Below are 25,524 nucleotides of genomic sequence, written 5' to 3'. Positions count from 1 at the left end.
GCAGTTTGCTTTTTGCCTGTACACTGTGAAATATTTATAGCAGGGTTGTTGCAAACCACGCAGTCTAAAATATTTGATTAACTATATATTTTAAAGACACCAATTCGGGACATGAGTGGGCTTGCTGCATTTATATCCACTGATACACATAACTTGACCACTTAATTCAATTTATAACCTAAGGAAGCCAGATGAGTACATGCAAGATTGCACACAGTATTATACAAATTCACTGCTTTAAACAGAGATTTTGATATAATATTACATTGTGTTCCAGTACCAAGCTTAAAAGGAATACTTCAGCCTAGAAAAGTATCTTTTCAAACCAAAATCTGTTTTCATTTCCTTTATTTCTCTGATTTTGCATTTCTGCTGCGCCTATGAATATTCCAGGTTTTGTTTGCCTTTCAGACTCAGTTGCTACAAGACTTTTGCAAAATGATTAAGGGTCTCACAGGGCTAAAATGTCTCTAGTATGAGCTTTGCGTTGCCTGTTCTTAGATCTGTAATTGCAGTTTGTGAGTGCAACATTATTTCTAACTGAATGTTTGTTTCTGGGTACTATTTTTTTATTTCTCTGTAGTATCATTTTCTATTTTTTTCCAGTTCTAAGTATTTTAAGAGATTTTTCCACATCATTATTCCCGTTTTATATTTTCAAATGAGTGCTCATAATGTCATTTGTCCTGCAGACATACTGTACCTTACCAGGTGTTGCAATCTGCCCTTAAATTGAAATGTATAATTTCTTAGACAGTTCTGTGTGTTATTACTGAATCATTTTCATACCTTTCAACTGTCCAGATTTTCACAGAATGTCCAGATTTTTGCCTGATATTTTTGGTCTGTTCCTCATAAAGTGTGCGATTTGTCTGGAAACTCATTCAAGATAGAAGTCACTTAATAATGGCATACATTTGAGTTTCAGATTTCATATCCTTCAAAAATGCATGCTACCACAATTCCTGTTATTCTAGCCACCTTCTACGAGCAATATTCAAAATCTGCCCCCATTCCACCCCCATTATTTTAACCTTTATCCAGATTTCTTGAGCTAAGATGTTAAGAGGTATGATGTAAGTCACTAAATTAGCACCATCTTGCTGTGTGTTTCCGCTTCTTTTATGTATATGTATTTTTTGACGTTTTGATATCTGGTTAGAAATGTCTTCCATATGAAATGTTTTTGTCTCACAATATGCATAGAATGTATCTTTCTTTAATATTCACTTCTTTTTCATCATTTTTGAGACTAAAGTCGTTGGAAAAAGATGTACGGCTTCTTTTCCTGCAGTATGTAGGAATGTTGAATACTGGATTTCTCAGATGTCTCTGCACTTCCTCTTGCATTGAGATGCAGTTCAAATTTGAATCCAAATTTCCAGTCTGCAGACAAGTCACAGTGCAAGTTCACAGATGTTGAGGTTGAAATGTAGACACACTGAGCCAAAAATAAAGAAATGATTGTTGATGAAAGAGCAAAGGAGGTGGTAGTTAAGTGGCTTTTCATTATGAAATGCAAAAAAAAGTGAATACTTGCAAGAAAAGGAATTGTACGAAAATGTTATTTTGTAATGCTTTTTTGTGTGAAACCATGAACAAGACGCATTTAAGAACTGTGGAGAAAATATAATCTGATTAATTGGTGCACTCAGGAAGCGTGCCACAGACATAATCCTGTATGATGGCACCAGTTTATCTGGCACTACCATCTGTGTTAACTTTGACTTTTACTGTTCTGTCAGCATAATGGTCACAAGCTGAGGTTAGGAGTTTATTTATATTTTGTTATGAAGTTAGGTCTTTTTAACACAGCTTCACAGAGTTAGGCAACCAGCAACTGTTCTGATGTATTCAGCTGTGCAGTCGAAGAAATCTGTTGCATTCTGCTAACCATAAGTACAATTTTAGACTGTATTTTTCACTTTTAAACTGTATTTTTGCTATATTGCTGATTTTTTAAAACTGTTCTTGCTGATTTAGACCTAGATTTAGACCTGCCGAATCTGGTTCTGTTTGTTACATTGAGCACTAAGCCAGGCTACCTTTTGTTGGAGATGGATTCCCCTGCCCCCTTGTGGCAGGATAGTGCAGTTAGGACTCCTCTGATTTGAAGGTTGCTGGCACAGGGCTCAGTTTTGAGCCTTTTTATTGGTTAAATTGTTTAAGTCACTTTGCTTACTGCTGTTACATAAACCCTGCATTTGAGTGGGTTTGCACTTGTTTTAACACAGCAGAGCAGCCAGCCACTGCTCTGCTGTAAATCTGTTTACGAGTAGCGCACCTCCATGCACCAGCGTGCACTACTGCACAGTGGGGGTAACCATTGGTGGTTATAGATGCAAGAACTTCAGTAGATTAAATTTCCCTTGGTATCTGCCTGTAATCCAGCTGAGAAGTCCTTAAATTGTGCTTAGCTGCTCAGAGAGCACCTCCGCTGTGCTTTTGCCCCTTAAACAGTCCCAAAACTGAGGAAGTCTGGGTATTATCCCAGACAAAAAGTGCTTCACATTAAACTTTTGAGTGGTTCGAGTGTATCCAGCTGTCTTTTTTTGGTTTGTTTGTTTCTTGTTGTTTTACCTCAGTTCCAAAACCGCCAAAGCTACAATATTCTCATACCATTTAGAGAACCCCTGCTAGTATAGACCCTTTATACAGCACCCCATTAGTATAGATCCCATTTAGAGCACCCAGTTGTACTGCACCCCCTCCATTTTCTCTCCCCACTGTGAAAACAGGACTATCCTAGCATTATGGATGGTCAGTTTCCCTCCATTTCTCCTACCAGCCTGATTGACATGGGTATCCTGAGACAGTATAGCAACTGCCTCATGTACACTGACAACCGTGTACGCCTAAGTCACCCAAGTACAATATGTGAGAGATGCATCTACACTAAGACTCTGGAATCCTTGCTCTGTCATGCACAGAACAGTAACACTGAAGAGGTTATCAGCTCACATACTACACGTCTTACGCAAACAATGCACTTAACAGATACATCATCATACATGGAGGTACTCACCAGAGACCTTACAAACACAAACATAGTACACATAATGCAGCACCTACAGCACTCAATACACAAAAGTAAAAGCACCAGTGTCTCACCAAATAAGCCCCCAAGGCAAAACACATTCAAATCAAAATTTTTAATCATAGATGATTCCATTGTGAGACACACAGATGTCTCACACTCAGCAGGCTGAACAAGGAGAAGGTTACAGTTAGCTGTCTAGTGGGTGCCAAGATCCATCAGATTACACATGCACTCAAGTCTCTCTACAACAAGTACCGTTATGACTCTGTCATAGTTCACATTGGTGTGAATGACTTGAGACGTACCTTACTGGACTATATGAAGAGATACATGTTTGAGCTCTATGCAGTTATGACCCTAGCCTTGAGCATCATTCTACCCTGATCTAGGATGATAACCACAATATAAACAAAAAATGATTGACTTCAACAATTAGCTTAGTGTCTGGTGTCATTCTAAGAGGATCCAGTTCTGTCAGCCAGGGATGACATGGTTGATAAACCACACTGTTTTGGCAGAGATGATCTTCACCTGTCACTCTAAGCTTTCAGTTACTGGCCAAGGCACTTGCCTTCCCCATAGTACCCCTTTTTAGGCAAGGTCTCGAGAACAAAATTTCCGATGTGAATATATCACTCTTAAATAAATTAAGGGTTATGCTGCCTAATGCTAGGAGTTTAAATCAGAAAAGGCACTTTCTGGAAGCACTCCTCTCCCTGTAGGATGTTGACATTTGTGCAGTCACAGAAACTTGGTTCAGGGCCACAGAGAGCACCCTGGCCTTCCAAGGCTACAATGCCTTCCACTCCTTGAAGGCTTACTGTGGCTATTTTACTGGTCCTGTTGTTGCTTGGTACAATGCCTTCCACACCTTCAGACCACAAAATGAACATATGAGAACCAAAGGAGGAGGAGTATCTATCTTCATCAAAGATAACCTAACCTTTAGACTGGTCAGACAGGAAAACTCAGTGGAGTTACTCCAAGATCAACTAACTGTGGGTAAAACCCCCTTCAAGTCATCATTAGCTATAAGCCCCCTTCAGTGAACCAAGATACTCATGCTGTTTAGTTGGCCGTACTAGAGTCAATTAAATTACAACCAAACACCCAAGTCATGGGCGATTTTTAACTATCCCTCCATTGACTGGGAAACTTATGGGAGTACTAACATGCTCGCACAAAGGTTGCTGGACTTTAACAGTAATGCCATGGAGCAAATAGTTTGCAACCCCACAAGGGGCTGAACTATTCTTGATCTGGTTCTCACCAACATGGGTGACCATTGCACCACAACAAGTATAGGACCTTCAGTGGTTAAATCTGATCACAAATCAGTCACATTTGAAGTAGCTATAACACCTGAATCCCTCTTAGGTGAAATCAGGCTAAAAAATGTCACCAAAGCTAATTGTACCACCCTAATGGATGACATAAATAATTCCAAGCTCCTGTTCCCACAGGTAGCATTGACAGCTATACTAAGATATACACAAATGCCCTGTACAAACATTTATACAAATGTATTGACACAGCTGTACCTGATAGGATCAAAACAAGATCCAAAAGAAAAATCAAGCCTCCCTGGTGGACATATAGCATTAATAAGTTGTACAACGAGATGAAGAAGTTGCTATCTAAGAATAAAAAAGAAAAGTCCCAGCGCTGGAAGAACACCCTCCTCTGCTTAAACAAACAAGTAAGGCAACTTTTAAAATCCTCTAAGGGCAACTGTGAAAAAAATTTGCAGCCATTCTGTGGATAACCATAAGGCATTCTTCAGCTATACCCATAGCCTAAAAGGCAGAACCCAGATGTGTGCTGAACTAGCTGTGGATGTCATCACACACACTGATCCTACAAAAATAGCTAACCTGTTAGCGGTTTGGTGAAAATTTCACCCCACTGTCTCCTCCAAACATTCCACAAAGCATTCCCTCTACATCTCCCCCACCTTGCATCTCCAAAGAGCAAGTCATTAATGCTCTTTCCAAGACCAAAAACAGCCTCTGTGGGACTGGATGGCATTCAAGGTTGTGTTTTAAATGGTCTTAAACATGAGTTAGCAACTCCATTAGGTACTCTGTTCAGCCACAGCCTAAGTACTGGTTTTGTCCCTGCTGAATGGAAAACAGCAGATGTCATCCCCCTTCATAAAGAAGGTACAGCACCAGACACTGTGAACTACAGACCCATAAGCTTAACCAGCCTTATCTGTAAGGCCAGGGAACAAATCATCATGGACCTTATAAATAAGGATATAGTTGATCTCCAAACCCTTGATCTGACACAGTTTGGTTTTGTCAAAGGCAGGTCATGCCTGTTAAACCTGGTGGAGTTCTTCAAAAACGTAACCAGAGCCACAGACAAAGGCAAATATGTGTATACAGCCTACCTTGACTTAGCTAAGGCCTTCGACACAATCCCACATTCAGGCATCATTGATAAACTCTCCCAGTTGGACATGAACCCTTATGTCATCAGGTGAGTTGTTAACTGGCTCACCGACAGATCACACACAGAGTTGGGGACTTTACCTCAACCAGCAGACCTGTCACCAGTGGGGTTCCACAAGGGTCGGTGCTGGGCCCCCTCTTGTTTGCAAATTAGGTGCAATCATTGAATCCCCAAACGATTTCAATATACTTCAAGGGGGACTTTCACAGACCAGTGATTGGTGCCAAAGCCACGGACTCAAAGTCAATGCAAAAAATGCATTATCATCCCTTTTGGGAAAAACAATATCATATAAATAATAATACCCTAAGTGACATGACCCAGGACCACCACTCTGCCTTTCTGGAGACACTGAAAAACATGAAGGTCCTACCGAACACAGTGATATTGGGCGATTTCAATTACCCTACCATTAACTGGGAAAACTACTCAAGTACAAACTCCCAGGTCCAGTGCTTCCTGGAATTTATCAACTCAAATGCCCTGGATCAGCTGGTAAACTCCCCTACCAGAGGTGAAAACATATTGGACCTGGTCATCACCAACATGGGCGACAGATGTTCCACACCGGAGGTCAACCCGTCACTGGTTAGATCAGACCATAAACTAATCACTCTGAATGTCCACACCACCACCTCCAACCAAGGAAACCACAGTGAAAAACCTTTCTATAGCAAACTTCACCTTACTTTAGACAGAGGTGGTAAGTTTCACAGCCCCCATGCTAAAGGATAACTGTGTCCAAGATGCAGGAACCTTTACAAATGCACTCTATGAGCACCTACAAGGATGCATGGATTATGCCATCCCTAGCAAAACCAAGACTCACTCCCCTAAGAGAAGGAAACCAGTCTGGTGGACCCCTGCCATAAACAGGCTATACAATAGAAGGAGGAAACTAGTTCAGAAAAAAAGCAAATCCCAAGAAGGAAAGATATACCTGATCAGTAACGGTAAGAAACTAAGGTCCCTCATAAAATCCTCCAAGGCTAACTTCGAAAGAAAAACAGCCAAGGATTCGAAAGATAACCACAAAGCCTTCTTTAGCTATGTCAAGAATCTAAGTGGCAACTCGTAGATATGCCCTGAGCTAGTGCAAAATAGCACAAAATATACTGAACCCACTGATATTGCCAACATCCTGGCAGATAGATTCAGTGCAAACTTCACCCCCTCTCACCCCCAAAAGGGCCCACAACAGTACCAGAAAAGTGTAGTGTCCCGGAAATCACAGATGCACAGGTGAAAACAGCCCTTTCAAAAGCCGAATGCACAGTGTCAGTGGGGCCAGATGGTGTCCCAGGCTGCGTCTTGCACAAACTACAGAACGAACTAACCCCCCCCACCTAAACACACTGTTCAACCTCGGCCTCTCCACTGGCTACGTGCCCATAGAATGGCGCACAGCAAGGCTATGGAGTGCATCGTCATGGAACTCGTTAACAAAGCATTGGGAACCTCCAAACACTTGACCCGACCCAGTTCGGCTTTAAGGGTAGATCATGCCTACTAAACCTGGTTGACTTCTTCGAGACAGTCACCAAGGCCATAGATGAGGGGAAGGTAGTTCACGCAGCCCACCTTGACCTTGCCAAGGCTTTTGACACCATTCCTCACTCGGGAAATTATAGAAAAACTCACCAGCCTGAACATGAACCCCTATGTCACGAGATGGGTTGCCAACTGGCTTACAGACAGAACTCACACGGTAAGAATAGTGGGCTCCAGGTCCAACTCTAAACCAGTCACAAGTGGTGTCCTACAAGGCTCGGTCCTGGAACCCCTACTGTTCGGCATATACTTCTCAGAAGTACAGGCAAACACAGGAGTACTATGGCTAACCAAGTTCGCCGATGACTGCAAACTGGGAGCCATAATTGACTCTCCGGCTGACACAGACATTCTCCAAAAGGACCTTACTGAGACGAACACCTGGTGTCAAAGTCATGGTCTCAAGCTAAATGCCAAAAAATGCATAGTTATCCCATTTGGGAAAAACAAAACACCCATGAGTTACCACATAGGTGGCAGCCCCCTTAATACAGAAGAGGTAATAAGAGATTTGGGTTCACAGGTAGATAGTAATCTCTCCTTTGACAATCATATTGCCAAAGTAGTTAGGAAATCCTTCTGTGTAGCCCATCTAATTACTAAAGGGTTCGCATCTAGAAATAAAGAGGTTATAGTGCCCCTCTACTCATCACTCATCAGACCCATCATAGAGTATAATGGCCCATTTGGGATGTACCTCACAAGACACTTCCAACAGCTGGAAAGACCACAAAAGTACCTCACCAAGAGGATTACTGGCCTCAAACATATGTCCTATGCAGCCTGACTGGAGAAACTCCAGCTGTACTCAGTCACATATCGCTTACTCAGAGGTCAACTCTGCCTGACTTACAAAGCCATGTCCAACTCAGAATTGATGGACATGCTCCACCTAAAGAAATTCAAGTCACTGCAAGCCACTCGCTCTAGTGAGCTAAACCTCACCACAACAATAAATAGAACCTGCTGGAGGGATAGATTCCTGTCACAGAGACTCCCCATGCTTTGGAACAAAATTCCTAACTACATTAGGCAGAGCCCCTCACTAACACTCTTCAAGAGAATCCTTGACGAGTGGATGGGTAACAGAAAATACACCCCTGGGATCACTTCATTGGCTCTTCTTGACAGAGGCTCAGTAAATTAAGTAATGGGCGGTGAAAGCTGGCACACACTGGCTAGGCTTATAAATGCCCTCGGGCAGATAGCCTAGTACCTACCTATGAAAAACTCAGTTGTGATAGACTTGGGAATGCAGGTTGACTGTACCCTAAACTTGGACCACCATGTGTCTACAGTAGTAAGGAAGGCATTCTGCATTGCATACCTTGTTAGCAAAGGCATTGCCTTAAGAGCAGAAGAGGTCATAACACCCCTGTACTCAACCCTCATGAGACCGATAATTGAGTACAGTGCTCCTATGTACCTTACCAGGCACCTGCAGCAACTTGAAAGACCTCAGAGATTTCTAACCATGAAAATTCAGGGTCTCTAGCAACATCGTACATTGACAGACTGAAGTCATTAGCACTGTACTTAGTAGCATGCAGACTTAGTGGAGACTTGTGCTTGACATACAGAGAAATCTCGGATCCAAACCTAATGGAAATGCTGCATAACCGCAAGTCAAATGGGACAAGGGTCACCCGCTCCAGGGACCTTAACCTAGCGTGCAACACAAATTGGATCTGCTGGAGAGAAAGATATGTTTGTCAGAGGTTGCCACTCCTCTGGAATAGGCTTACCAGTTCACATCAAACAAAGCTTCTATAAGACCCTGTTTAAGCATAGCCTGGATGACTGGGTGAAAAAACGTAAATTCCTGCTGGGAATTTCACCTGTGACCCTCCTAGATATGGACAGTCATTGCTAGCTAAGATCTCAAGTTTAGGCAAGATCCTTTATGTTGGGTTTCTCTAGTATTATATTGGGTACACATGGCTGGGCTTATAAAGACCTTTAGGTCAATAGTTCAGTAACCAACTATGAATCTATTTATTTTTAGGCACAGTCTGAGAGCATTACATTTTGAAGGATATAAGATAGTAAAACACTATGTAAGCAAATAATACTGTAGACAGATGAAACAACTGAGTTGGTCGATATTTGCGGCAGCACTGTGTGCAGGCAAGCAAGCTGACATACATTGCATGGTCAGTAAAAGTGGTTTAGTAAATGGTACTTAGTAAGGGGTTGATAGGAGGAAACATTGAAAGCTGCATTAGGTTACCGATGTAGAGGTAAGACTGCTACTTACTTGAATACTTATTATTACTTAGAACTGATTAGTTATTGATTACTGCTTGTAAACTGCTTTTTGAACTAAATGTTATAGCATATTCTTTCATATGTAAATGTTGTGTCTTTCGGCTTATCCCGGTTAGGAGTTGCCACAGCTGAACTCCGGTCTGCTAATGTTTGTAGTGGATTTTTACATGCAGAGTTACCAGCCCTGACCCACAACCTTCAACGAAGGCACGCCCATTCATGCATGCCTCCACACAGAAAACGCTCCTAGCTGAGAATTGAATGTGACAACGTCTTGCTGTGAGGCGACAAATATGTATATATATTTGTCTTTTGTGGAGTCTGCATGTCCTCCCCACGGTCGAGTGGTGTTCGAAAGACATGCGTGGATGGGCGTGCCTTCGTTGAATGTTGGGCGTCGGGCTGGCACCTCTGCACAGTAAAAATCTACTGCCAATCATTAGCGGACCGGAGTTCCGCTGTGGCGACCCCTAAGCAGGAAAAGCCGAAAGAAGAAGAAGAACAACTTGTTTGTATAAATATGCTTTGTTCTTTCCTTAAGTGATCTTATTCACTCAGGCTGTGCCTGCAAATGTCCACTGAGATCAGTACTCTACCCTGGTAAACAAATGTAAATAATTAACAAATAAATAGATAAAGACAGTAATATTCAATGCAGGCAGATTCTCAAATGCATGATGAGAATTAGTTTTATGAATGTCAGTGGAGATTGTTTCTGATTGTTTATCACCAACATTGTGTACATAGTTAACTTTTATTTAGTAATGGAACTACCTGTTCTGTGGTTTGCCTTATTTTAAAATGGTTGTAACCCTTTTGGAGCCCATGACATATGCTGATTATGCTTTGATACTGGGGAAAAGACAGGCTTGTTAAGCATCTCCCTGATGTCCATGATGTGTATGGCTTTCAGAGCTGTTTGTTCTAATCTCATGCTGCAGCATACAGAGTGGCCACCACAGAACAAAGACTAGAAGCTAAAGCAGCTTCAAAAGCTGTAAAATATTTCTCATTGCCATGCAAAAAGCCAGACTGATGTTTAAAGGCTTTTAAAGTTGTTAATCCATCACAGGTACACTTAGCTTCTGGTTGGTGTCTGTGTGACACTGTGATCCTGCCTGCTTTTTGAAACTAAACTGCAGCGTAACCTCTGTATGACAAGGAATTATGATTACATTTCTTTTGTATATGTTCTTGAGGTGAATTTCATGACGCTCATGTTTCTAACACACAACAACTTGGTTATGATCAAAGACTTGCTCTTAGCTCTGTGAGATATTCAGTCCTTAACATAGTTAAGTAGTTGAATTAGAATTTTATCACACTGTTTCCCTTGGTTATCATTTTTCTCATTTTTTATGAATTGTGTTTTGCACAAATCTGAAAAAATGTTTTGTGTCCTGTTGTGTGCCAGCTGAGAGATTTTCTTTTTCTTTATAGGTTGTTCAAATTCTCGGTGACAAATTTCCATGTAAGCTTGTGCACAGGAAGATAGATTGTAAGTCTTGTCTTTATTTCATTTAATTTCTTTTCTTTTAAGTACATTAAGAGAGATTAAAACAGCTGAGTCATTCCATGTTTTCCTCTTCCTAGTACCAGAATACCAAGGGGAGCCTGATCAGATTGTAGTCCAGAAATGCCAAGAGGCAGCACGGCAAGTGAGTACATATATTATATGAGTTAAATACTGTAGTAACAACGGTTATTTATTTATATAGTCATTGTCTAGCTGTCTTGCAGACTGTTAATAGTGGAGGCCCAAGATAGCAGTTTGAAGTACTGTTGTGTATTATATGATATTATATGGAAAAAGAGCACTACACTGTTAAAACACTGTTGCTGTGAATTTGTATACCAGCTAAGTGTAGTTGTTGTTGTTTGTCTTTCGGCTTTTTCCCGGTTAGGGGTTGCCACAGCAGAGCTCCAGTCTGCTAATGATTGGCAGTAGATTTTTATGAACGCTGTGGTGCCAGCTCGACATTCAACCTTCAACGAAGGCACGCCCATTTACGCATGTCTTTCGAATGCCCACCCAACCACCGGGAGGACATGCAGACTCCACACAGAAGGCACTCCCCGCACTCCAGCCGAGAATCGAACGGGAGAACCTTTTGCTGTGAGGCAACAACGCTACCACTGCACCACCGCGGATTGCATACCAGCTAAGTGTAGTAATGATTTTAATAGGCTTTTTAAATGGTGTTAGCTATTATTAAGCAATTTAAGCCACAGATAGTAGGCAGATGTGGTAAATTGTTACAGATTAAACTGTGGCCCACAAAATATCATACCACTGCTTCTCAAACAGAGGTACATCGACTCATTATTATACTGTAGGTTCCTAGATCTACTGCCTTCATCTGATACTGCATTTCCTTCATCTTCAGTCAAGATGGTGTAAGCCTACATCCAAAACATCTTGGTGGTTGGAACTGCACACTGTATTTTATAAGAAGCAGATGAGTTTTCAGTAGAGAAAATATGGTTCACAGAGCATTAATGATATGAAACACAGAAAGAATATTTTCTTAGAAAATGAGGGTTTGCTTTTTCAGAGTGTATATTATTGCAGCCCTGTGGGTAAAACATCAACAGTAGTACATAAGATTCAGGTAACTGAGTTGATTGCCAAGCTATGGTTTGTCTAGAAGTTGTGGTCTTTGCATCAGTTACCAGTGTTGATGTTAAATTGGTATCATTAATTATTTTTAGAAAGATTATGTTGTTACCTGCCGCTAAAAGCAGACCATTTGCTTGTCCCTGGTGCTAACAGTGTCGTAGGTCAGTACAGTGTTGCAGTTTGTGTATTGTATTGGAAAAACATTTCAAGTTAATTAATTTGTGATGATCTAGGTTTCTACAGGGAAATGTCTTCTTAAAGAAACTTAAAAGTAGAAACAATTTTCTTCATAGGTACAAATAAAGCAGAGTATCTACACTTGACCTCCTACTCTTAAATCCTCACTTCTGTTTCTTCTTTCTAAATATAAAGCTTACTTTGTTGACTGCTGAATTGTGAACAAAGTATGTAACATTTCTTTAACCCTTACTTTGATTTGCACATATTTATTTAACAACTCTTTCTTTATCTGCCTCTTGATTTTCAATGGTATTCCGTTATGTTCTGTTTTCACTATCAAAGTTAAGCACAGTTCTGTTTATATTTAGTTATAATAATGATCTCTGGGCTGAACCTGGAATTCATCCCTTGTGATCAGTGTTCTACCCCATTTAGCAAATTTAAATAAATAAACAAACAAACATTGTTTAAGAAATAAATCAGTTACGTTTTATTCATCAAACCAGTCAGAGGTGCTAAATTGTGAGTTTTCTGTCAGAGAACTAAGTTTTGTTGGTATCATCTTTCTCAAACAAAATAAAACACAAATGCTTTCCCTTTTTGAGATTTTCTGTGCAAGAAACCTTTTTACACTGTGTCATCCTTATAATGTATGCAAATCCAGATGTAAGGCATTCCCATATGGTAGTGTCTACCTTTACATGTTTTTCATGTATTTGTTCAGCAGACTTGAAGGAAATGATAAATAAATATTTTATATTTGAAAAGTTGTTTACATTTAGTTAACCAACTTTGACAGTTATAATACACGGGAATATGATTTGAAAGGTTCATATTGCCGGTAACAGTGCAGTGCAACATAATATAATAACTGATGAGCAAGGTGCAAAGAAAAATGAAAGCATATGTGAAAGTATAGAATTAACCTCAGATCATAAACTCAAGAAAGAAAAACATGGAGGAGTTGAAGGGACATTGGTAGTTACATGACAACAAAAGCAAATGAAGATGAGGATCAGGAATTAAAAAGACCGTAAAAGATTGAGTGGTTACTGACAGTAGGGAGGTCAGTAATTGGGAGATAAGATATTGGATGTGCTTAAGGAAAGACAGATGTGCTAAGGGAAGATATAGGTCTCTGTCTTGTAAGAATCCAGACACGTAAGTGAGCATATTCTTTATATGAAATGGTCCTTATATGAAGCAAACAAATAAAAATAATATTGCACATACTAGCAAAAAAAATGGTGGTGGGCGGCCACGGTGATACAGCGGTTAGCGTTGCCGCCTCACAGCAAGAGGTTCTCCGGTTCGATTCTCGGCTGGGGAGCCTTTTGTGCGGGATCTGCATGTCCTCCCTGTGGTTGCGTGGGTTTCCTCCGGGTGCTCTGGTTTCCTTCCACATCCCAGAGACATGCAGTAGGTGGATTGGACACTCTAAATTAGCCTTAGGTGTGTGTGTGCCTTCTGTGGAAGATTGGGTGCCGGGCTGGCAACTCGACACCGTAAAACTCCACTGTCAATCATGAGCGGACAGATGATCCTCTGTGGCGACCCCTAACCGGGAAAAGACGAAAGAAGAAGAAGCAAAAAAATGATGGTAATACATTGAAAATATATTGGATACAAAATACTTTTTTTGGAAAATAGTTGTGGGCACAGACTTTGGTGGTATTTATTTCTGACATACTGCCACAATGGGGTGGTTGTTAGAAAATGGTCAGTGAAATGACTTCAGTAAGCCTGGGGAGCTAAGATTTACAAATTTGTTGTACCATTTCTGGAACAAAGCTACAGTGTACAAGCTGTGGCTTACGTTTGGAAAGTGTTCCTAAAAGATTTATATAGATAATGTACTGAAGGATTTTTTGTGGGTTCCCAGTATTCCAAAGAATGATAAGGTAGTATGCTGATGGTAGTGTGAGAAAAATACCAATTATGTGACATTCTCAGTGAACTTTGCGTGGGGCAAATTTACATTTTATGGTGGCCTTGATTTAGATTGCATTAAACTGCAGAAGATTTGTGTGAGTGCTAATGTTTTAACTTTCTGTTTATGATGGGAGCAACAGAAGTATTGCCGATTGTAGATATGTAAGGCAGATTGTAAAATCAGAGATTGGGATGTAGTAAGCTGTTAAAATGAGGTTAAAGAGAGTATCTTCTTATATAAACTACTGTGTTGCTTATAACTGTTTGTAGACCTTCTGTCCTACGCAGTTAATATAAGAGCATGTATCAGATGTAGGAGTAATATATTTTTTAGGAATATTATGTTATGTCTAACCAGAACTGGGAACACTTGGTGTGCAGAAGTGGAGTTATGCTTAATATTAGTTGCTTTATCCAGGTAGCCAAGTTGAATTAATGTGTCAGTGATGCAGAAAGGAGGATTTGGCTTAATTGTTAAGTTTCCATTAGATGATGTTGGGCTTGAAATGTTTGCAGTACTAGTAGGCAGTTATCACAACATATTTTTCTTAGCTAACATCTGTTATTGGAAGGACAGAAATAGTCAAAAAATTATAGCAGTATGATGGGGGAGTTGTAACATCATCCTTGCTAAAGTGTACTAATAGTCTTTTAGAAAGGGGACATTTTATAATACTAATAAGTAGGATAAACAAAGACACATTAGTAAAACAAGGACAATAAGAAAAGGGAAACTGCACTGATAAAGTTAGGCTCCAAGTTTTACAGTATACATCTATCTTGTTTTGTGAGTTCATGTCTAAGGGTCTCAGATAACACACAGGTAGCTGTAGTTTTGTCAGACATAATGACCTACAGTAAATGGTATTTACAGAGCTGAATGGCCTGCATTTGAGAGCAACAAATATGAGATGGTTTATATGGAAATACAGGTAAATTCACTGACAAATAAGTGGAAGCAAGTTGTAACCGGATTAATATTGTACCCATAGGTTCATAGGTTGGTACTAGGCTATCGGCCCTAGGGCCTTTACAAACCTAGCCAAAACAATTCCCTGGCTATTTCTTCCCACAATATTTACTTCCCTGGACCCCTGTCTAGCAGGGTGACTGACGTGAATTTCCTATCTCCCATCTAATCATCAAGGTTCCTTTTGAAGAGGGGCAAAGAGGCACTCTGCTTGATATGTATGGGCGTCTATTCCAGAGTCTGGGTAGTCTCTGGGTCAGGAACCTACCCCTCCAGCATGTTTTGTTCATTGTGATGACAAGGTTTAGATGCCTGGAGTGTGTGGCTCTGAGGGATTGGGATTTCTTTAAGTGTAGCATGTCCAACAGCTCTGGGTTTGATATGGCTTTGTATGTTAAGCAGAGATCGCTTCTGAGTAGACAATATGTGACAGAGTATAGTTGGAGATTTTTTAAATGGTCAGAATAGGGCATCTGCTTGTGATTCTTTTAGCGAGGTATTTCTGCGGCCTTTCCAGTTGTTGCAGATGTCTTGAAAGGTACATACCAAACTGGGCGTTGTATTCTATAATGGGTGTAATGAGGGATGAGTACAGTGGGACAATGACCTCCTTTTTTCTGGATGAAAATCCCTTAGTGATGAGGTGTGCCACATAGAAGGATTTCCTGACTGATGTGGTTATCGAAGGTGAGACCACTGTCCACCTGTGTCCCTATGTCTCTTATCACACTTTCAGTTTTTAGTGTACTGCCACCTATGAGGTAATTCACGGGTACACATGTTTTTTCCCAAAGGGGATAACTATACATTTCTTGGCATTGAGCTTGAGCCTATGGCTCTGGCAGCAAGCATCTGTTTCTGTAAGGCCCTTTTGTAGAATATCCACATTATTTGGGGATTCAATAATGGCTCCCAGTTTGCAGTCATCTGCAAACTTTGTTAGCCAGAGTCCCTTAGTGTTGGCCTGAACTTCAGAGAAGTAGTTGCCAAACAAGAGCGGTCCCAGTACCGAACCCTGAGGTACTCCACTTGCCATGTGTCTGGAGCTGGTTGTTGGACAAATACTTTTTGTTTCAGTAATCACAGGAAGCTAAGAGGCTACTAGACTTGTTACTTAAGTTTGTACCCTGGGATTCATTAATGCCTACTGAGCGAATAGACAACACAAGCATAAGTCACACCTTCATCCTTCTATTTTTAGTTTTCCTCCTGATTTTATTGCAGCTTTAAATACCAAGGGAGGTTCATAAGGGTTACCACAAAGTGTAGACTACATGTACATTTAGTATCATTTTTCTGAGTGAAATATGGTAGGGATGTTCTTGAATACAGACTGTGTACACTTAGTGTAGGTGTTATTAAATCTGGACCCATTTGTCTGGCAGTTAGCATAGACCCTTAAGATTCTGAGTTGCTAACGAGCTCCTTCCTGTAGTCAAGGATGTACAGGGATTAAGTCTTTCCACCTTTATCTTTCTATTGTGAGAGTCTGAGCAATTCACTTAGGGCTCCTTGGTCGTTCCTGAAAAAGTGCACTTATGTACAGTGGACTTAATCTGGTTAGCAAATTAATAAAAAAAAAATAGGCAAAATAAAATAAATGTAATCACAGATTATTGTACTTCTGTATATTTGTTATATCATATATTTGCTGAATTATGGCAATGGTTAAATGAATAAAATTAAAAACAATAAATACATACCATAACAGATTAGGATAATGCTTTATTGCTGTTATATCAGATTAGGATACTGCTCTGTTGTTGTTATATTAGATCTTTGTTGAAGTGTGACCAGTTGATGGTCACCTAGTCTAAAAGTGAAGTGATAGAGAAAGGCATATATACTGGTGTGATATTTACAGACTTAAAATATGCATTTAAATCATCACAATGTGCATTGTCAATCAGACATGTATTCTTATTTAAAACTCTAAATATTTTTGGAATTAATGAACCAGCATTAATCTGGTTCATTGTTTACCTTCAGAATAGAACATTCACAAAGAGATATGGTACCAGTATGTCAAAATAAGTTCATAAGTTTGTTACAGTTTTCGGACCAAATGACCATCAAGAAATACTGATTCCTAAATGTCTGGATCATATACTTTCTCCCTGTCCCATTTATTCTGGCTTTTTTTCTTTTATTTAAGATTAAAACATTAACTGACCTTCTAACCATGTGTGGTAATTCATTTCACAACGCTGGCATTCTTTGACTTGGGTAATTGTGATGTGAGCTGAATTCTCAGATATTTCTCCTTATTTGGAACAGGCTTCCTGCTCACATTAAGCAGAGCCATTCCATGGCCCTCTTCAAATTCAGTGTGGATCAATGCATGGGGAATCACAGATTTACACCTAGGGTAGTGCCTATGTCCCTTATGGACAGGGCCAGTCTGTAGGATACTGAAGGCATAGGCACAAATCCATGCTATCTTCTTCCCCTAGGGGCCATATATTAAGTAAAATTGTGTTATATTGACAAGGCTTGTAAGGGCTGTTAAGCCATTAGCTATATGAAAGTATATTAGATCAGATAAGTCTATATGAAATTTCATATTGTACCTGTCTCCTCACAGCAAGACGTTCCTGGTTCAGTTTTCATCTGGGGTGCCTTCTCTGCAGAGTCTGCATGTCCTCCATCTGTTTGCATAGGTTTCCCCTGGGTGCTCGGATTTCCTCCCACATTCTAAAGACATGCAGTAGATGGATTGGACATTCTAAATTGGCCATAGGTGTGAGTATGGTATAGAAGAACTAACGTGACAGGGCTAGCCACCTGGCTGTGTAAACCTTGGTTGCAGGTGATTGTCATTATTGATGTGACACACTGACCCCATGTAAAAAAAAATGGGAAAAAGGCATTGTAGATGAATGGATGGTGCCTTAGTGATGTTGCTTCTATGTATTTTTATATCTAATGTCTGTAATACTGGGTTATTAAATACTGCATATACTGATATTAATTTCCCTATTAGTTATCTGTAATGTATTGTATACAGATTTTTATCTTTGCATCTATTCGTGTTACTTAAACGTTTAATTGAACATTTCCATAAATTTCCTATGCACTCTTTCAAGACAATGTAATTGCCCCACACTACAAGTGCACAATATAGTGTTGTACTAAAGCACGACTCCTCTCTAGCAGTGAGACTTTTAATGGTTAAGCCCATTTGCTGTGTTACTTTAGTAGCTGCCTTCTGAGCATGATTCCAAGTCTTCTGTACTGAGTAAACTCCTCTATTAGCTATGATGTTAAACATATATTTTTTTCTTACAATATGATTTCTAAAGTACATGATATTGCATTTATCCATACTAAGCTTAATACCAATATTTTGGGCCCATTCCCCTATTTGCTTCTTGTAACTGGTAATGTTGTCAGTGTTAAATTAATTCTAGCTTACAGTCATCAGTATACTTGTTAACCCAGATGTCCTTATTCACTGGAATTTTTGCAAATACTGTGTTGTATAGTATATGTTCAGGTATAAATCCTTGTGGCACACATTGTCTAACTGGCGAGTATTCTGACTGGGTACCTTGAATGATTACAGTGTGAGTGTTAACCAAGACATGATCCACCTGGTTAAGAAACTATTAACCTGAAGTTTATTCACACATTGTGGGGCAGGGAATCAAACGCTTTTGCAAAGTGCAAGTGTATTGTTCCTGGTGTTAATCATAAATCTAGAGTAGGGACTTCATTTGTCAGCAACCTGTGGGTCTTGGATCCGATATCGGATCCGAGCCGGCAACTTGTAGCATAGCTATGGATCCGAGCTCCTAGCTCCTCCACTCACCCATAATCCCCTGCCACCCTCCTATGACCTCAGATCTAGTTTGCCGCGCTTGAGTGTGTAGCTAGATTTTAGAGCTCCTAGCATTTATTAACGGATAAGTGAATTTTTTTCATCTTTTTTTGTCAGACTTTGTAGTTCTAATTTGTGTGAGTGGTTAGGTTCCTATTTAGTTTAATTTTGTTTAGTTTTCACCCTCCCCTCGCTGGTTGTTAGAGTGTGTCTGTGTGTTTTTGTGTTTGGGGCCTGTGTGCTTGTGTAGTGTACTTTAGTTTTGGGTATGGCAGAGGCCCCAAAACCTATTTTTTCTAAATGCACAGAGTGTGGCCATAAGCCATCTCTGGCTGATGGCCACACTCTGTGTGTTCGGTGCCTTGGGGTTGAACACCTCTCATCAGGATGTACAATCTGTGCAGTGTTCAACCCCAGGGCACTGAAAGAGCGGAGGCCGAAGCTTGTCCTGGCGGGTCTTTTGCCTCCGGATTCTTCGGCCTCCGCTCCTCCCGTGGCACCTCCTCAGCCTGTGGTGGTAGCCACTCCTGCCCCCCTTCCCCCGGCCGGGATTCAAACTCCCACTAAAGCGCCGGAGGACAGGAAGGCCAGGAGGGAGAAATGGAGGGAGAAGCACCACAAGCGGTGGGCCGAGGCCTCCGCTTCGGCCCCCCTCCCCCGGCTAAGCGGGCTTCTCCCTCCAAGGCTTCCAGGTCTCCTCCTCCTCGGCTCCGATCTCCTTGCTTCTCCCCGGGACCCGAGGAGGAGGAGACCCGATCTTGGTCGAGGTCATCGAGGCGGCACTCCAGGCCTGCCTCGGTGGCCTCTTTGAGATCCACATACAGCCTGTCAGATGCAGACTTGGACCGGATGATGCGAAGGTTCATCCAGGCCCAGCTGCAGATGGGAGTGCTCTTGCCTCCCCCCCCCCTTCGGGGGGGAGCTCAACCCCTTTCTTTGCTCCGATTGCAACTTCTCCGACCCGCTTTCCGGGTTCGGAGCGTTCAGAGCTGGGCAGCGTCGGAGCCGGGGGTATGTCAGCGCCGACAGTACTGGGTACTTCGGATTCGACCCTGCCCTCGAGTTTGTCGGTTCCATCGTCAGATCCGACCTCTCAGACTTTGGGCTAAGCTTCAGATCCGAGGGTTTCAGTGTGCCTTCGGCTCCGTCCAGGTCGGAGCACACTGGTCCCTCGGATCCGATGGTCTTGGTGCCGGTTCAGATCCCTTCATCGGATCTGAGTGGGAGTCTACTTTCAGAGCCCAGGGAGAGCGGCTCCCCCACGGCCTTTGATTCAGTGGAGAGGGCTCTGTCGAGAGCATCCAGACCCCCGGCCCTTGCACTCCCTCTCTGCTGGGTCAGGCTTCCATCACCCGGCCACAGGGACAGCCTGCTTCGATGTCCCAGGTTGTTCCATTGGAACAAGACATTGCTGGCGAGACTTCCTCGGACAGCCCCCCCAAGGAAGTGCCTCGCAAGCACAAGTGTAAGAGGAGGCACGTGGACTCCCCCGAGTCCTTAACAGAGGACACGGACTTGGATAAAGGGGAAGGCTCCCCAAGGTCACCCCAGGAGTATGTCTCCTTTGGAGACATCATGGAAATGCTTAGGATCAGAGGTGGGTGGTCTGCCCCTAAGGTTTCCTCTGACGAGTCTGTGTTCCTGGAGGCATTCGAAGCAGGCCCGTCTACCTCTTGGGTGTCCCCTCCGGCCGACCCCCTGGTGGACCTTATTACCACCAGGGCGTGGAAGGAGCCGGACTCTGTGGAGCCAGTCCCTAAACGCCCGGACAGGATACTGAGCCCCCTGCAGACCAGTCCCACTGGAGCAAGGGTCCCCCCATAGATGCCATGTTGACGGCGGCAGCCACGAAGAGGGAACTAGCTCAGGAGAGCCCCTTGGTCCATCCACCGAGCAAGGAGTCCCGCCCGATGGATTGCATTGGGAAGCGGGTTTTTAGTTCAGCGACCTTCTTGGCAAGGTCTCTGAACTATATGGCTCATGTCATCAGGATGCAGCAGGATCTTATCAAAGAATACGCTGCTTCCCCCCCTGAGTCCATGTCGGCGGAGGACAAGCAATTGTACTCCACTCAAATGGCCACTCTAAGGTCTATCTCCAATACCTCTATGCAGCTTTTATCCCACGCTACCGAGGGAGCCGCTAGAGCTAGCGGAGCGGGCCTAGTCATGAGATGTCAGGCCTGGCTCTGGCCCTAAGGCGTCCTTTGTGAACGCCCCCTTTGATGGTTCTGCCTTGTTTGGCAAGACCATTCGCGAAACACTGGTCCAGAGCGAGAAGGATGGGAAGACGTTGTCTGCCATCGGAGTCCACTTCTCTGCTCCCCAGAGGTCCTTCTCAAAGAACCAAAAGGGACAGAAGAAGATGTGGTTCTGGAAATCGCAACATTCCCAACCTGCTCCGGACAACCAGTCCTTCCTTGGCAGAGGAGGACAGGGAGGACGCCGCCCTAGGGGCAGAGGGGCCCCGAAGAACTTTGGGTCCAGAGAGTCCTTCTCTGACCGGCCCACACAGCAGCCCTGAAGGGTTGCCCGACTGCTCTGCTCTGAAGGCAGTCGGGGGGCGTTTCTCGAGGCATCTGGCGGCATGGGAGTCCATCACATCAGACCGCTGAGTGCTTCGTATCATATCCAGAGGCCACATAATTCCAATGCATCATGTCCTCAAACTCAGGAGCCTCCCCGATGTTCCACCCGATCAGAAGGAGGCCGCAGCTGCAGAAATCCAGCAGCTGTTAAAAAAGAGAGCCATCCAACCCGTCCCCCAAGACCGGCTTGGATTAGGGTTCTACTCCAGGTTCTTTCTGGTGCCAAAAAAGACGGGTTACTTGAGACCCATTCTAGATCTTTCCCTCTTGAACCTGTCGGTAACCAAGGAAAAATTCCGAATGGTCACTCTTCAATCCATTCTCCCCCTCTTACGGGAGAGTGACTGGATGTGCTCTATAGACCTCAAGGATGCGTACTACCATATTCTAATGGACAGACGCTCCAGGAGGTTTCTCCGCTTCTGGCTGGGAAACAGTCATTATCAGTTCAGGGTCCTTCCCTTTGGCCTCACCACAGCCCCCAGGGTGTTCAACAAAGTCTTAGCAGTGATAGCGGCCCACCTGAGACTCCAGGGAATGCAGGTCTTTCCGTACCTGGACGACTGGCTTCTAACTGCCCCAACAAGGCATCTACTCTGCTCAGCCAGAGATTACTTTCTCCACCTAGCCCCCCGGTTAGGCATCACAATCAATACGGACAAATCTTCCCTTGCTTTGACACAAGTAATAGAGTTCATAGGAGCCAGATTAGATACCAGGGATCTACGAGTCTTCCTGACTTCGGAACGACTACAGAATCTGAGATTGCATGTGCGGGCCATCCTACAATCGGAAGCTCCACCGACAGAATTGGTCCTGAGGGAGCTGGGCTCCATGGCGGCTGCAATAACGCTTCTTCCATGTGCTCGCCTAAACATGAGGGTACTGCAGTGGACCCTTCAAGTCCAATGGTCCTTCCAGTCTCTTCCTCTCTGCCACTGTATCTCTATCAGCAAGGTTTGCGGGAGGGCCCTGTTATGGTAATGTTGTCAGTGTTAAATTAATTCTAGCTTACAGTCGTCAGCATACTTGTTAACCCAGACGTCCTTATTCACTGGAATTTTTGCAAATACTGTGTTATATAGTATATGTTCAGGTATAAATCCTTGTGGCACACATTGTCTAACTGGTGAGTATTCTGACTGGGTACCTTGAATGATTACACTGTGAGTGTTAACCAAGACATGATCCACCTGGTTAAGAAGCTATTAACCTGAAGTTTATTCACACATTGTGGGGCAGGGAATCAAACGCTTTTGCAAAGTGCAAGTGTATTGTTCCTGGTGTTAATCATAATTCTAGTGCCATGGCAGTTTGATTGTAAAAATGTAGTAAAATTGGTTAAAGTTGACCTGCCCTTAACACATCTGTGTTGATCACTGTCCAGTGTAGCAGTATCTGTTAACAGCCCCACCCCCTAAAAGCTATATAAAACATCTTGTGTAGTATTTACTAATAATAGAAGTGAGACTGATGGCCCATAATTTTTAATGTCATACTTATTTGGTATAACGTGCAATAGTTTCCAAAATTTTGGTACTGTACCAGTTTGTAAGAATTTATTAAAAATAGAATATAATATAGGAATAATTGTTTTTAATGTTTAATTGCTGAAATTCTGTCTGGAGCCATTAATTAAATTTTACTGGTTTTATCTAAAACTTTTTGTATCATTTTCAGTGGTTTGAGTGGACAAATTTACTCATTTATAATATCAGCTTGTGGTAGTGAATGATTAGAAGCATTCACACCATTCCATAGATTTGTAAAATATTTGTTAAAACTCGTTTGCAATAACTCTTATAATAACTCTTGTATTATATAGGTTCATATGTAAGTACTTCGCTAGCTGCTCTTGCAGGCCATTTTAAGCTTAACCAGTTTTCCTTTTTGTGCTCAAAATAACCTGTCCCATTTGGTTATAGACTGGCCTTAGTCATCTCCTGGTAGATAATTATATATTACCCCTAATGAAAATAACTGGGATCATACCATAGATAATTTGAGGGGACCCATGCATGGGAAAAAGCATTTAGGAGCTGCCTTTGTCCAATTAGTAGTACATCGGGGAGTCCTGGGATAAATTTTCTGATGTTCTGATCTAAGCTGTGCTTGAATATGGACAGGCATGAACTTTGCTTTATGCGGATGGGGAACCTGCTCCACAGCAGCAGTATGCTCTGGGAGGTGTATCTGCCCCTCAAAGCCATCCTTTTTGCGCTGAAGAAGAGGTTTAGATCCCTAGGCTGAGTATTTTTCATGCCATTTGATTTGCTGATATGCAGTAAATCCATCAGTAATGGATCAGAGGATGTCTTGTATGTCAGACACAGGTCATGTCTGGACAGTCTGTAGGATACCAAGTATAGTGACAGGGCTTTTAGTCAGCCCATGTAGGACACATTGATTAGACTTTATATCCTTTTAGTAAGGTATCTCAGTGGGCATTCCAATTGCTGCACGTGTCTGGGCAGATACATGCCAAAGGGGGCAGTATATTCCATGATTGGCCTAATGATATAATCTATGAAACTCTCTAAGTTTTATTGACCTTGCATGAGATTTGTAATTATTAATGGAACCTTATTTTCTGACCGCCGCGGTGGTGCAGCGGTAGCGTTGTCGCCTCACAGCAAGAGGTTCTTCCATTCGATTCTCGGCTGGAGTGCCTTCTGTGTGGAGTTTGCATGTCCTCCCCGCTGTCGAGTGGCTTTCAAAAGGCATGCGTAAATGGGCGTGCCTTTGAAGGTTGGGCATCGAGCTGGCATCTCGGCACCGTAAAAATATACTGCCAGTCATTAGCGGACCGGATTTCCGCTGTGGTGACCCCTAACCGGGAAAAGCCGAAAGAAGAAGAACAACAAATGGAACCTTATTTTCAGGTGTCCCTTACAGTTTCATTCTAGACATTTTGCCCTTTTATAGTTTTCATAAACAGCCTGCCACTTGGTTTGCCCAGTGTGGACTGTACACTTTATGCAGATGACATAATCCTCACCTCATTATCAAAACTTCATAAGACATTACAATCCATAGTCAGCTTTGTATAGAATTATGTCTTGCAGTTAATGCAGAGGGTTAAGGCTCTGAGCTGTTGACGACCTTCTTCCTGTAGTTGAAGGTAAAGGGTTTATAGCTTCCATTTCAATTTGCAAGTCCCTTGACCAGGCAGTGCTCCTAGCTTGTATTTGAAAGGGGACTTTTTAAAATGCATTTAGTGATAAACCGCAGTAAAAGAGCTGCTATCTGAACACAGCAGAAACTTAACAATCTCAAGCTATGCATTGCTAACCGAAACAGGATGCTCTTTATAAGTGTGACATAACAAAGGTATCAAGGCTTGATACTGTACACGCATCTAAATTCCAATGCACTCATTGAACATATTATACAACAGGCTGTGGCACAAAGCATGATAGTTTATAGGTACTGTAATCTGCTGCCTCAGAAAGCAAGGAAATTATTGGTATGCAAATGATAATGCTTAAACTAGTATACTGTTTAGCAATTTTTTCCTTCATTTCTATACAAAATAAACAGACTCTTCAGTGGTAGCCATTAGGATTTGCTGATTTATATCACTTAATGGTCCCAGAGAGCATTATTTTACCACATTGCAGGTAACAGCAGGAGCAACACCTGCTGAATTTAACGTTCAGTCAATTCAAGTACTGATACCGTCCTCACATGGCAACAAAACACTGCCCTCTTTCATCACAAACAGGTGATGCAGTCTGAGGCCTTCCTCCATCAAGAATGTAGGAGAGAAAGCATTTTCTAAAACGGCATCAGCAGCTTGTAGCTCCTTACCATCAGATATGAGAAATTGACATTTTTACTATATTCAAAAGAAAAAACAAAAAAACTAACTAAAGTAGTTGAGTATAAATGCATGTTTTGTTACTTTCAGCAAAAAAAAAAAAAGCAGCAAATATGTGCTGTTACTCTACCACCTTAAATCCCATCTGATGCAAGGAGAGCATATAGTAGTGTACTTAAGAATGTATATAGTGTTTGCTGTTGAACTGTGTGCTTATTGTGAGTAAACAAGTACATTCAGCCATGCATAGTGTGCAGATTAAAACATTTGAATAATTTG

The 25,524-nt window shown here is 42.1% G+C and overlaps 1 protein-coding gene across 1 annotated transcript in view; it reads left to right on the top strand.

The window, feature by feature from the left end:
- Nucleotides 1-25,524, top strand: part of ITPA (inosine triphosphatase) — a 1,021,070-nt gene that overhangs the window by 31,658 nt on the left and 963,888 nt on the right. Inside the window, exons 2-3 of the mRNA XM_044062737.1 lie at nucleotides 10,757-10,814; nucleotides 10,910-10,974. Coding sequence (XP_043918672.1) covers nucleotides 10,757-10,814; nucleotides 10,910-10,974 — 123 coding nt within the window. The remainder of the gene's footprint in view (nucleotides 1-10,756; nucleotides 10,815-10,909; nucleotides 10,975-25,524) is intronic.

Source organism: Protopterus annectens, chromosome 2.part1 (assembly GCF_019279795.1).
Source record: "Protopterus annectens isolate FY-2018-M chromosome 2.part1, PAN1.0, whole genome shotgun sequence".
NCBI classification, from domain to species: Eukaryota; Metazoa; Chordata; order Ceratodontiformes; family Protopteridae; genus Protopterus; species Protopterus annectens.
The sequence above is the reverse complement of the archived record's forward strand: the minus strand, read 5'-3'. Positions and strand labels throughout refer to the sequence as shown.